The sequence below is a fragment of the Anomaloglossus baeobatrachus genome, chromosome 9 (genome assembly GCF_048569485.1).
Source record: "Anomaloglossus baeobatrachus isolate aAnoBae1 chromosome 9, aAnoBae1.hap1, whole genome shotgun sequence".
Taxonomy (NCBI): Eukaryota; Metazoa; Chordata; class Amphibia; order Anura; family Aromobatidae; genus Anomaloglossus; species Anomaloglossus baeobatrachus.
The window spans coordinates 207716286-207730131 of NC_134361.1; the positions used below are offsets into that span (position 1 = coordinate 207716286).

A 13846-nucleotide genomic window follows, 5' to 3' on the forward strand; every position below is an offset into this window, starting at 1 on the left:
CGCTGTATTCCGGGCAGTCTTGCTGCCGCTGTCGCGCTGTATTCCGGGCAGTCTTGCTGCCGCTGACGCGCTGTATTCCGGGCAGTCTTGATGCCGCTGTCGCGCTGTATTCCGGGCAGTCTTGTTGCCGCCCTCCCGCTGTATTCTGGGCAGTCTTGCTGCCGCCGTCACGCTGTATTCCGGGCAGTCTTGCTGCCGCTGTCACGCTGTATTCCGGGCAGTCTTGCTGCCGCTGTCACGCTGTATTCCGGGCAGTCTTGTTGCCGCTGACGCGCTGTATTCCGGGCAGTCTTGATGCCGCTGTCACGCTGTATTCTGGCAGTCTTGTTGCCGCTGTCACGCTGTATTCCGGGCAGTACCGGGTGAAATCTGTCTCCATGCGTCTCGGCCGCTCCAGAGAGTCGGAATCATCACATCTGTCTCTTTTTATTAGGATCCGGACGCCTCTGAGCTGCGGAGTGACATTATCTGTGGAGTGAGAGGTGAACTGCGCGGACGTCTTGGCCTGCGGGGGACGCACCAGCCGTCACCAGTGACAGTCACTCTGTATCAGACAGCGGGAGCGCTGGCATCGTGAGAAATCGCATCCTGAGGACCCCCGAATATCGCAGTTACCCCCCAGCAGTCAGTGCTTCACCCTCCCACACCTAATGGGAGTAATGGAAGTGCAGATAATAGGGAGACATGGACACACATGGGATTAACCCTTTGTCCCCATCTGTGACGCCCCTCTCTATACTCAGTGGCCCTTTTCCCAGGGCATTATGGGAGCAGCCCCGGCCACCACTTCGTAGATACTTCCATTCCCTCAGTGATAATGAAAGAGTGCAGTGTTCGGGGGCGAGGGTCCGGGAGGGGGTGACAGCCACAGGGGTCAGCAGGACAATAAGGGGGGGGGAGGGGGAGGAGGCATTAACCTCTTATCTTCCCTACAGATCCCCATTCGCATCTTATCTTATAACGTTACTGATCTATAATGAAGGATTTCAGAGATCTCCGGATACATAACAGCAAGACCAGACGAAAGATCAGCGAAAGTATAAGCAGAAGTGGCAGCACTGGGGTCTATGAGGCTGTGGTGAGGACGGGCCCCAGGGCCTGCGTGACTGCAGACAGAAAGGGACCCGGGGTCTGTGTGGCTGCGGGGAGGAAGGGCCGCGGGGCCTGCGTGGCTGCGGGGAGGAAGGGCCGCGGGGCCTGCGAGGCTGCGGAGAGGACGGGCCGCGGGGCCTGCGAGGCTGCGGAGAGGACGGGCCGCGGGGCCTGCGTGGCTGCGGAGAGGACGGGCCGCGGGGCCTGCGTGGCTGCGGAGAGGACGGGCCGCGGGGCCTGCGTGGCTGCGGAGAGGACGGGCCGCGGGGCCTGCGTGGCTGCGGAGAGGACGGGCCGCGGGGCCTGCGTGGCTGCGGAGAGGACGGGCCGCGGGGCCTGCGTGGCTGCGGAGAGGACGGGCCGCGGGGCCTGCGTGGCTGCGGAGAGGACGGGCCGCGGGGCCTGCGTGGCTGCGGAGAGGACGGGCCGCGGGGCCTGCGTGGCTGCGGAGAGGACGGGCCGCGGGGCCTGCGTGGCTGCGGAGAGGACGGGCCGCGGGGCCTGCGTGGCTGCGGAGAGGACGGGCCGCGGGGCCTGCGAGGCTGCGGAGAGAATGGGCCCCGGGGCCTGCGAGGCTGCGGTGAGAATGGGCCGCGGGGCCTGCGGTGAGAACAGGCCCCGGGGCCTGCATGGCTGGGGTGAGAATTGGCCCCAGGGTCGGTGTGGCTGCGGTGAGGACGGGGTTACTGTCTTCGCGCCATAAAAGACTATTTATAAAACTGTTTGTAAATGGCCAAGATAGGAATCAGTTAATGCCGCTGAGCACAGCACTGCCCTCGCACCATGTGACCTGCGATACCGCGCACCCCTCCATATACACGGCGGAAAGACATATCCCAGCATCCTGACTGACAGAACAGATCAATCTAGTGCTCCCTGTTATCAGCCATCAATGAAAAGGATCCTGGCACTAGCTGTACACGCCGGCGCGGTGGTGAGCGGCAGCAGGCGGATCATCACCAGTCACTATGAACAGCACGAGGCCCCATCGCTCAGTTACTGTGCGGCCGCGCTCAGTTCCTGTCCCCTCCGCACAACGAGACGTGTAATGATACAAGATAACGGGGCAGCAACGGATGAAAGCCGCTGCACTGCGCGGATAATGAGACGCCGCTGGCAAAGATATGGACCCCAAGACTGGAGGCCCCCAAAACACCATGCCCGATTTCCCGGAACAGCACCACACATGAAGACCCCAAAATAACACCGCGTCCTAACATCTCCAGAATTTCCGTCCTCAGAGACCGGAGATCCTGACATCACCAGAACCTCCGTCCCAGAGACCTGAGAGATCCTGACATCACCAGAACCTCGGTCCCCCCAGAGATCCTGACATCACCAGAACCTCCGCCCCCCCCAGAGATCCTGACATCATCAGAACCTCGGTCCCCCAGAGATCCTGACATCACCAGAACCTCGGTCCCCCAGAGATCCTGACATCACCAGAACCTCGGTCCCCCAGAGATCCTGACATCACCAGAGCCTCCATCCCCAGAGATCCTGACATCATCAGAACCTCCGTCCCCAGAGACCTGAGACATCCTGACATCACCAGAACCTCCGTCCCCAGAGATCCTGAGAGATCCCGCCGTCTATGAAGGTGGCGGTACTGGTGATGTCAGGAATTCCCGCTATGGTGCGGCACAGTATCCAGTAAAACCCAAGCATGAGGGTCACATGACAGATGAGTCAAGAGGGCGGGGCTTGGTCTTTTTAGAAATAATCCTGTAGGGAGACCTCTGTGCACACAGCTCACACATGGGGGGCGTGCAGGGCACATTCCGTCACATTTCCCTCTGACAGTTCTTATCGTCTCACTTCCTCCTTTGCACGACGGGGGCAGCGTCACCGGCCGCTCACAATGCCCTGATAAGCAGAGGAGGGGGCCCGGACAGAACAGCGGAGCCGTCCCCCTCCATTATAAGGGTATTACCCCTCACACGGGTCCATATCATACAGGCACTACAAGTTCCAGCAGGCAGCGATGCGTCCCCAGCGGAGCACAGGATCTGCATTATGGGGTCTGCACAGGACCACAGCATGTCACAGGTGCAGATGGGCAGGTCAAAGGGCGGGGGTCAGAGGTCAGGTGAAACATCTGCTCAATTAAAGTTATTCCCCCCTCCCCATCAGTTCTCCTGTCACAGCTGCGGCTCCTGGTGCTGTGCACAGCTCAGATCATCCTGAGCTCCTGGGTTCATGAATCAGTGAAAAGAGCCGCGGGCAGCGGGAGCAGGAGAGCGATGCAGCCAATCACAGGGAGGCTACGACCAGGCCGCCATCATGAAGGGCCGAGCTCGTGATGTGCACCTCTGCATTACTACAGGTACTGACACCGCCGCTGCGCACCGCCTGACGCCTCACACCTGCGGCAGCGGCGGGGGATGTGTGCAGCAGATGTGGCAGCTCATCAGACCAAGAGCAGCTGTCACTGCGGGTGAGGGGCGAGCGCTGGACTGTGACCGGGGGCTGCACTGACACACAGCACCAGAAGCTGCTGCAGCACGCCACACCGGGTACTCCAGAGCTGCAATCACCATTCTGCTGGATAGTAATCAGAACTGTCAGCAAGCAGGTGTAACCCCCTCCAGCTCCTGAAGGACTTACCCACATGTCTGCCCCCATCCCCCCCCCACCCGCAGACCCCGGGGGAACGGGGAGCGGTGTATGAGGAGGCCAGTGACGGGGGCCACAGCAGACCCCGGGGGCATAGGAGCGGTGTATGAGGTCAGTGACGGGGTCCACAGCAGATCCTGGGGGCACGGGAGGGGTGTATGATGTCAGTGACGGGGGCCACAGCAGACCCCGGGGGCACAGGAGCGGTGTATGAGGTCAGTGCCGGGGTCCACAGCAGATCCTGGGGGCACGGGAGGGGTGTATGAGGTCAGTGACGGGGGCCACAGCAGACCCCGGGGGCCACAGCAAACCCCGGGGGCCACAGCAAACCCCGGGGGCCACAGCAAACCCCGGGGGCCACAGCAAACCCCGGGGGCACGGGTGCGGTGTATGAGGAGTCCAGTGACGGGGTCCACAGCAGACCCTGGGGGCCATAGCAGACCCCGGGGGCAAAGGAGCGGTGTATGAGGTGGTTAGTGACGGGGTCCACAGCAGATTCGGGGGCACAGGAGTGGAAAGGCAGCAGCGGTCACTCACCTTCCCAAAGTCCCGGACATCGAAGAGATCGAAGGGGTCAAAGAGGTCGCAGTTCCGTAACCCGAACTTATCATGACAAACTTTCAGGAAGGTGCGGATGTTCTTCAGACACAGGAACTGCGGGAGGAGAAGGCAGAGGTTAGAGGACTACAACTCCCAGCAAAGAGACCCCCGCAGCAAGAAACATTACAGTCCGGCACCGACACTACGGGCCCCGGCAGAGCCCGGCACCGACACTACGGGCCCCGGCAGAGCCCGGCACCGACACTACGGGCCCCGGCAGAGCCCGGCACCGACACTACGGGCCCCGGCAGAGCCCGGCACCGACACTACGGGCCCCGGCAGAGCCCCGGCACCGACACTACGGGCCCCGGCAGAGCCCGGCACCGACACTACGGGCCCCCAGCAGAGCCCGGCACCACTGCCATCATTCCTGTACACCTGGAGCAGAACTGCCACAACACTGCTCTGCACCACACGGCGCCTCCTATAGTTGCACCTTCCACCATATGACTGAGGCCGGCACCGGTCAGCTCGGCACTGCTGGGAGTAGTTGTCCCCCAAGGTAGTAGTCATTCTCCAACTATGAGCGGCTCAGGCTGCACAGGGTTAAATGGACAGAAGTGAAGATTCTTCCAGCTCTGAAGATGAAAATGCAAATGATGCGAGGAGATCCAGGAGCAGATCGGGAGGGAGCGCCTCAGCCTCAGAGCTGCGCTCCATGAATAATTCAGAGGATGCCAATGACCAGCAGGGAACCCGACAGACGCAGGGAGCGGGGCCAGCCCAGCACCAACCGGGCCCCATCAGGACTGAGGAAGCGGGAGTCTTTACACTGCAGAGGGTGGCTCGTTACAATGTGTCAGTGCAGCCTGGAGAAGAGGGCAGATAGACAGTGCAGCAAAGCCTCCACTGCGAGCATAGCCAGGACACCCGGGGACACCCCATCATCACAGCAGGGGCCACAGCTGACTCCAGTCCTGACACACTGCAGCAAACTCTCAGCGGTGACTCCAGGACAGTCTGCGCACATTCCCCTACAGGAAGCAGCGGTCCCGATAATCAGGAGCGACGTCCCCGGTCTCCTGCCTGCGAGGGGAGATCCCACAGTATTAGGCTGATCTACATACACGGAAACACGAAGAACATGGCGGGACGAGGCGGGTACAGGTCACCGGGGTCAGGCGGGAGCTGGTGGGTACAGGCCACCGGGGTCAGGCGGGAGGAGGCGGGTACAAGTCACTGGGGTCAGGCGGGAGGAGGCGGGTACAGGTCACTGGGGTCAGGCGGGAGGAGGAGGAGGGTGCAGGTCACTGGGGTCAGGAGGGGGAAGGAGGAGGAGGTGGGTACAGGTCACCGAGGTCAGGCGGGAGGAGGCGGGTACAGGTCACCGGGGTCAGGCGGGAGGAGGCGGGTACAGGTCACTGGGGTCAGGCGGGAGGAGGAGGAGGAGGGTGCAGGTCACTGGGGTCAGGAGGGGGAAGGAGGAGGAGGCGGGTACAGGTCACCGGGGTCAGGCGGGAGGAGGCGGGTACAGGTCACCGGGGTCAGGCGGGAGGAGGCGAGTACAGGTCACCGGGGTCAGGCGGGAGGAGGCGGCGGGTACAAGTCATCAGGGTCAGGTGGGAGGAGGAGGCGAGTACAGGTCACTGGGGTCAGGCGGGAGGAGGCGGCGGGTACAGGTCACTGGGGTCAGGCGGGAGGAGGCGGGTACAGGTCACTGGGGTCAGGCGGGAGGAGGAGGAGGAGGAGGGTGCAGGTCACTGGGGTCAGGAGGGGGGAAGGAGGAGGAGGTGGGTACAGGTCACCGAGGTCAGGCGGGAGGAGGCGGGTACAGGTCACCGGGGTCAGGCGGGAGGAGGCGGGTACAGGTCACTGGGGTCAGGCGGGAGGAGGAGGAGGAGGAGGGTGCAGGTCACTGGGGTCAGGAGGGGGAAGGAGGAGGAGGCGGGTACAGGTCACCGGGGTCAGGCGGGAGGAGGCGGGTACAGGTCACCGGGGTCAGGCGGGAGGAGGCGGGTACAGGTCACCGGGGTCAGGCGGGAGGAGGCGAGTACAGGTCACCGGGGTCAGGCGGGAGGAGGCGGCGGGTACAAGTCATCAGGGTCAGGTGGGAGGAGGAGGCGAGTACAGGTCACTGGGGTCAGGCGGGAGGAGGCGGCGGGTACAGGTCACTGGGGTCAGGCGGGAGGAGGCGGCGAGTACAGGTCACCGGGGTCAGGCGGGAGGAGGAGGAAGGTACAGGTCACTGGTGTCAGGTGGGAGGAAAAGGAGGGTACAGGTCACCGGGGTCAGGCAGGAACAGGTCACCAGGGTCAGGCAGAAGCCAGGCCGAAAAAATAAGAACCATCCCAAGGAAAGAAAACGCAACTTCGAAGTCATCGACAATATTACAACACATGAACTACAACTCCCAGCAGAGCGGAGGAGGAGAGTGCGGCTCCGGCAGACGCAGTGACTGGTGACGCGTCTTATTCTAGCTGGCTTACAGATCTGACACTGCACAGCTGTTCTGCCCCGAGAGACGCCGACACCGCACAGACACGCAATCTGGAGAGACAGCGGAGCCGGCAGCAACACGAGCGGAAGAACGCATGACGCTCCGACCGCCGAGTAAGGGGCTGCGCTGTACTGCTGACCGCAGCTCTGGAGGTGACCGGAGGATAAGACACGATGTAACAGCAGAATAGTGAGTGCAGCTCTGGAGGTGACTGGAGCATGCTGTTAGTTCTTTGGCGCTCGCGCTGTGATATAATAGTTCTAGTTAAATGAGGAGATATATAAGTCTGGATGCGGCGGTTCTGCGGGGAGGAAGACCGAGGTATACAGGAAAGGCGGAGGACCAGACACAGCTCTGCACTATGAAGAATCGCAGCTCTGGAAACCAAACTTCTGCAACCTGATTTCTCACATTACTGGCAGAATTGCACTAATCCTCATCCCGCAGAGATGACCCCCATCATCCCAGACCTTCCATCCTCCTGCTCCAGTGCACAGTGTGGAATAGTGGGAGTTAGTGTTCACCTTCACTGAAAGAACGCACAAGACAAATCTCCATCACTACATCATATCTTATATCTCGTGCCCCAAAATGACGGCTTTCAGGGTCTCAATAACGGCTTAGCCCAAGAATACACTTCATCAGAATAATGACTGGGACCCTGTAGGAGAGATGGAGGCGCCCGCTCCAGCACCCCCGGAACGCAGACCTCCATCACCTTCTCCTGGAGGAGTCTCCATCTCTACTGCAGGGTCTCAGGAATGTAACCCGGCCTGAAGAAGATTCCAGGAGAGATGGAGGTGCCCTGCTCCACCACAGTTCCCGGGAACGCAGACTTCCATCACCTTCTCCTGGAGGCATCTCCATCTCTGCTGTAGGATCTCAGGAATGTAACCCGGCCTGAAGAAGAGGAGGATTCCAGGAGAGATGGAGTCGCCTCCAGAAGAAGGTGATGCAGGTGTGCTTTCTGGGGATCTATGGTGGAGCGGGCGCCTCCATCTCTGCTGCAGGCGGCCTGAAGAAGAGGATTCCAGGAGAGATGGAGGCGCCCACTCCACCAAAGATCCCCCGGAACGCAGACCTCCATCACCTTCTCCTGGAGGCATCTCCATCTCTGCTGGAATCTTCTTCAGGCCGGGTTACATTCCTGAGACTCTGCAGCAGAGATGGAGGTGCCCTGCTCCACCACAGTTCCCGGGAACGCAGACCTCCATCACCTTCTCCTGGAGGCATTTCCATCTCTGTTGCAGGGTCTCAGGAATGTAACCCGGCCTGAAGAAGAGGAGGATTCCAGGAGAGATGGAGGCGCCTCCAGGAGAAGGTGATGCAGGTGTGCTTTCTGGGGATCTGTGGTGGAGCGGGCGCCTCCATCTCTGCTGCAGGCGGCCTGAAGAAGAGGATTCCAGGAGAGATGGAGGCGCCCACTCCACCAAAGATCCCCCGGAACGCAGACCTCCATCACCTTCTCCTGGAGGCATCTCCATCTCTGCTGCAGGGTCTCAGGAATGTAACCCGGCCTGAAGAAGATTCCAGCAGAGATGGAGGTGCCCTGCTCCACCACAGTTCCCGGGAACGCAGACTTCCATCACCTTCTCCTGGAGGCATCTCCATCTCTGCTGTAGGATCTCAGGAATGTAACCCGGCCTGAAGAAGAGGAGGATTCCAGGAGAGATGGAGTCGCCTCCAGAAGAAGGTGATGCAGGTGTGCTTTCTGGGGATCTGTGGTGGAGCGGGCGCCTCCATCTCTGCTGCAGGCGGCCTGAAGAAGAGGATTCCAGGAGAGATGGAGGCGCCCACTCCACCAAAGATCCCCCGGAACGCAGACCTCCATCACCTTCTCCTGGAGGCATCTCCATCTCTGCTGGAATCTTCTTCAGGCTGGGTTACATTCCTGAGACTCTGCAGCAGAGATGGAGGTGCCCTGCTCCACCACAGTTCCCGGGAACGCAGACCTCCATCACCTTCTTCCTGGAGGCATTTCCATCTCTGTTGCAGGGTCTCAGGAATGTAACCCGGCCTGAAGAAGAGGAGGATTCCAGGAGAGATGGAGGCGCCTCCAGGAGAAGGTGATGCAGGTGTGCTTTCTGGGGATCTGTGGTGGAGCGGGCGCCTCCATCTCTGCTGCAGGCGGCCTGAAGAAGAGGATTCCAGGAGAGATGGAGGCGCCCAACTCCAACAAAGATCCCCCGGAACGCAGACCTCCATCACCTTCTCCTGGAGGCATCTCCATCTCTGCTGCAGGGTCTCAGGAATGTAACCCGGCCTGAAGAAGATTCCAGCAGAGATGGAGGTGCCCTGCTCCACCACAGTTCCTGGGAACGCAGACCTCCATCACCTTCTCCTGGAGGCATTTCCATCTCTGTTGCAGGGTCTCAGGAATGTAACCCGGCCTGAAGAATAGGAGGATTCCAGGAGAGATGGAGGCGCCTCCAGTAGAAGGTGATGCAGGTCTGCTTTCCGGGGGATCTGTGGTGGAGAGGGCGCCTCCATCTCTGCTGCAGGGTCTCAGGAATGTAACCTGGCCTGAAGAAGAGGATTCCAGGAGAGATGGAGGCGCTCGCTCCACCAAAGATCCCTGGGAACGCAGACCTGCATCATCTTCTCCTGCAGGCGCCCCACTCCAGCACCCTGGAATGCAGACCTCCATCATCTTCTCCTGGAGGCGCCTCCATATCTGCTGCAGGGTTTCAGGAATGTAAACCAGCCTAAAGAAGAGGCCTCTGGAGCTGCAAAGAAAAGATTTCTAGGAGAGAACCTGAAAAAGTATCATTCATGACAGGAAAGACGTGGACTAAGTGACAGTGCCGTCTGCTACCCAACCAATGGCAGCGCTCCCTGCAGTCATGTGACCTCCAACGCTTAATTCAAAAGATGCTTGTCCTTGAATTAATTCCCAGCAAAATCTGAGAAAATTGAGCGCAGAAAAGTGGAGGCGGCTAATCCGCTAATCTCCAGCGCTGCGCAGGGTACGCACAAGGCCCCGCTAACGAGCGGGGAGCAGTGCACTGTGGGAAGATCATTATACACCTGCCGTTCTCACAGTGCGGGGGGGTAATACAACGAGACGAGTCCTGCCCCCCGCCTAAAGAGGAGCTGGAGTATAGGCAGAGAGCAGCACAGAGGATTTCAGGAGAGCAGGGAGCGAATACAGCTGCACAGAGAGAACGTCCCCAGCAGCACAGAGGAATTCAGGAGAGGGGTGCGCTGATTTGCGCGGTGACCTTTGGGCCGCATTTGTCAGACCAGGAAGCAGGAGCGTGGCTGCAAAATCTGTAGACTTTGCCCGGGGACATCTGACGACAGGAATTTTCCCAGTAACCGGTTGAGCAGGAAGAGCTTTAAAAAAATCTGTCAGTGAGCGGTAGCGACGTCCGTGACCGGCGACCTTTACTCTGCGCCACGCAGCCGATCTGTGCCCCTCACAAACTGCGCCGGAGACACAAAACACGGCACAAACGTGCGTGTACAGAGACGTGCGGAGCCCTGCGTCCTCTCCATAGAATATATGTGCGAGGAGATGAGCGGCGCCCGGCAGCCGCTGATTACCGGGGTGCATTCCAGATATGGAGGATATTGGGAGGAGCGCGCAGGCTGATTATCGGGGTGCACTCCTGATGAGGAGAATATTGGGAGGAGCGCGCCGGCTGATTATCAGGGTGCACTCCGAATGAGGAGGATATTGGGAGGAGCGTGGCGGCTGATTATCAGGGTGCACTCCTGATGAGGAGAATATTGGGAGGAGCGCGCCGGCTGATTATCGGGGTGCACTGCTGATGAGGAGGATATTGGGAGGAGCGCAGCGGCTGATTATCAGGGTGCACTCCGAATGAGGAGGATATTGGGAGGTGCGCGCCGGCTGATTATCGGGGTGCACTCCTGATGAGGAGGATATTGGGAGGAGCGCGGCGGCTGATTATCATGGTGCACTCCGAATGAGGAGGATATTGGGAGGAGCGTGGCGGCTGATTATCAGGGTGCACTCCTGATGAGGAGAATATTGGGAGGAGCGCGCCGGCTGATTATCGGGGTGCACTCCTGATGAGGAGGAAATTGGGAGGAGCGCACTGTCTGATTATCGGGGTGCACTCCTGATTAGGAGAATATTGGGAGGAGCGTGCCGGCCTGATTATCAGGGTGGCACTCCTGATTAGGAGAATATTGGGAGGAGCGCGCCGGCTGATTACCGGGGTGCACTCCAGATGAGGAGGGTATTGGGAGGAGCGCAGCGGCTGATTACCGGGGTGCACTCCGAATGAGGAGGATATTGGGAGGAGCGCGGCGGCTGATCCGCGGCTTCCTGGACGGCATGTTTCCTGGCGCTCTGCACACAGCTGCAGTCAGACCATCAGTCACCGCAACCATCAGTGTCGCCATCAGAGCAGCGGCTGTTGCTAGGAGACAATGGCGGAGCAGCGGAAGTGGAAGAGATAAACATTCCTGAACCAACCGAAGGATAAAACGCAGGACTGTGGAGCGCACAGCTGACAACCAGCGCAGCAGATTATGGTGACGCTTATGGTTGTCAGCCACACATACAGATAATCGGGGGACATAGACCGACCACAGTGTCCTGTGTGACCCCCGCACCCATGGAGAGGCGCCAATCAATAATCCGCGTCACACCGCCTCCACGTGACTCCATTACTGAGAAGAATGATCCCCCAACCCCAGATTATCTTCCCATCATTTGGCCATGCAGAGGAAACCGCCACACACGATGAGGCAGAGCGGCAATGAGCCCCCTCCAGCCCCCGTCCACAGCGCCAAAACCAAACCGCAATCTGAGGTCGCGGAGGAAACATGCGCCAATCCTACAGCAGCACAAAGGATGTAAGGAGCGAGCGCGCTCCACCAGAGGCAAAACCATTGCGAAACCTGCGGCAGCCATGTTATCCCTAGGTGAGCTGTGATGACCGCTCACGTCACAGACGCCATGTTGTCCCTGGTGAGCTATGATAACCGCTCACGCCGCAGGCGCCATGTTATCCCTGGTGAGCTGTGATAACCGCAGATGCCATGTTGTCCCCTGGTGAGCTGTGATAACTGCAGACGCCATGTTGTCCCTGGTGAACTGTGATAACCGCTCACACCGCAGACGCCATGTTGTCCCTGGTGAACTGTGATAACCGCTCACACCGCAGACGCCATGTTGTCCCTGGTGAACTGTGATAACCGCTCACACCGCAGACGCCATGTTGTCCCTGGTGAACTGTGATAACCGCTCACACCGCAGACGCCATCTTGTCCCTGGTGAACTGTGATAACCGCTCACACCGCAGACGCCATCTTGTCCCTGGTGAACTGTGATAACCGCTCACACCGCAGACGCCATGATGATGGATTTACGCGGCGACAACTTCCCGGTTGGTAACTTTGGAGCACAAGTCCCATCAGCAGCGTGAAGGGGTTACCCGTAGCAACCAATCACAGTGCAGCTTTCACTTTACCTCAGCAGCTGCACGATGATCGGTTGCTATGGGCAGTCCTTCCTACGAGGCCTATAAAGCTATTATTTTGACATGCTGGGAGTTGTAGTACTTGCTGTCTTACTCTGCGACCTCAGGCAGCCCGGTATTACCCAGCTCCACATGCTGCAGGCCTCCGCTCCATATCATGGACCCTGGAGAGAAGAACGCGCTCTCCTCGGGTGACCGACCGGTCACAGAAGTGATGACATTTCCCTCGGCCGCTACAACCTCTGGCTCAACAGTGGGATGGACTCCATTTTATCTATTCTAATGATATACCAGGCAACAACTGGAGAGTGTCAAGGAAGCTGAAGGACAATATGGCCGCCATCACACGGACATCACCAGACTGACCAATGGCAGTGACTAGCAGTCCATATTGTGTGATGAGAGACAAAAAAGCTGAGACTGTACGAGGGCCACATACTGGGAGGACACAGGAGGGGAGACTGTACGAGGGCCACATCCTGGGAGGACACAGGAGGGGAGACTGTACGAGGGCCACATACTGGGAGGACACAGGAGGGGAGACTGTACGAGGGCCAGATCCTGGGAGGACACAGGAGGGGAGACTGTACGAGGGCCAGATCCTGGGAGGACACAGGAGGGGAGACTGTACGAGGGCCAGATCCTGGGAGGACACAGGAGGGGAGACTGTACGAGGGCCAGATCCTGGGAGGACACAGGAGGGGAGACTGTACGAGGGCCAGATCCTGGGAGGACACAGGAGGGGAGACTGTACGAGGGCCAGATCCTGGGAGGACATAGGGGGGGGGAGACTGTACGAGGGCCAGATCCTGGGAGGACATAGGAGGGGAGACTGTACGAGGGCCAGATCCTGGGAGGACATAGGAGGGGAGACTGTACGAGGGCCAGATCCTGGGAGGACACAGGAGGGGAGACTGTACGAGGGCCAGATCCTGGGAGGACACAGGAGGGGAGACTGTACGGGGGCCAGATCCTGGGAGGACATAGGAGGGGAGACTGTACGAGGGCCAGATCCTGGGAGGACATAGGAGGGGAGACTGTACGAGGGCCAGATCCTGGGAGGACACAGGAGGGGAGACTGTACGGGGGCCAGATTCTGGGAGGACATAGGAGGGGAGACTGTACGAGGGCCACATCCTGGGAGGACATAACAGGGGAGACTGTACGAGGGCCAGATTCTGGGAGGACATAGGAGGGGAGACTGTACGAGGGCCAGATCCTGGGAGGACATAGGAGGGGAGACTGTACGAGGGCCAGATCCTGGGAGGACATAGGAGGGGAGACTGTACGAGGGCCACATACTGGGAGGACATAGGAGGGGAGACTGTACGAGGGCCAGACACTGGGAGGACATAGGAGGGGAGACTGTACGAGGGCCAGACACTGGGAGGACATAGGAGGGGAGACTGTACGAGGGCCAGACACTGGGAGGACATAGGAGGGGAGACTGTACGAGGGCCAGATCCTGGGAGGACATAGGAGGGGAGACTGTACGAGGGCCAGATTCTGGGAGGACATAGGAGGGGAGACTGTACGAGGGCCACATCCTGGGAGGACATAACAGGGGAGACTGTACGAGGGCCAGATTCTGGGAGGACATAGGAGGGGAGACTGTACGAGGGCCACATCCTGGGAGGACATAGGA

The 13846-nt window shown here is 59.6% G+C and overlaps 1 protein-coding gene across 1 annotated transcript in view; it reads right to left on the minus strand.

Moving 5' to 3' along the window:
* The window catches only part of VAV2 (vav guanine nucleotide exchange factor 2), a 71066-nt gene that overhangs the window by 44438 nt on the left and 12782 nt on the right, over positions 1–13846 (minus strand). Inside the window, 1 exon segment of the mRNA XM_075324323.1 lies at positions 4246–4362. Coding sequence (XP_075180438.1) covers positions 4246–4362 — 117 coding nt within the window.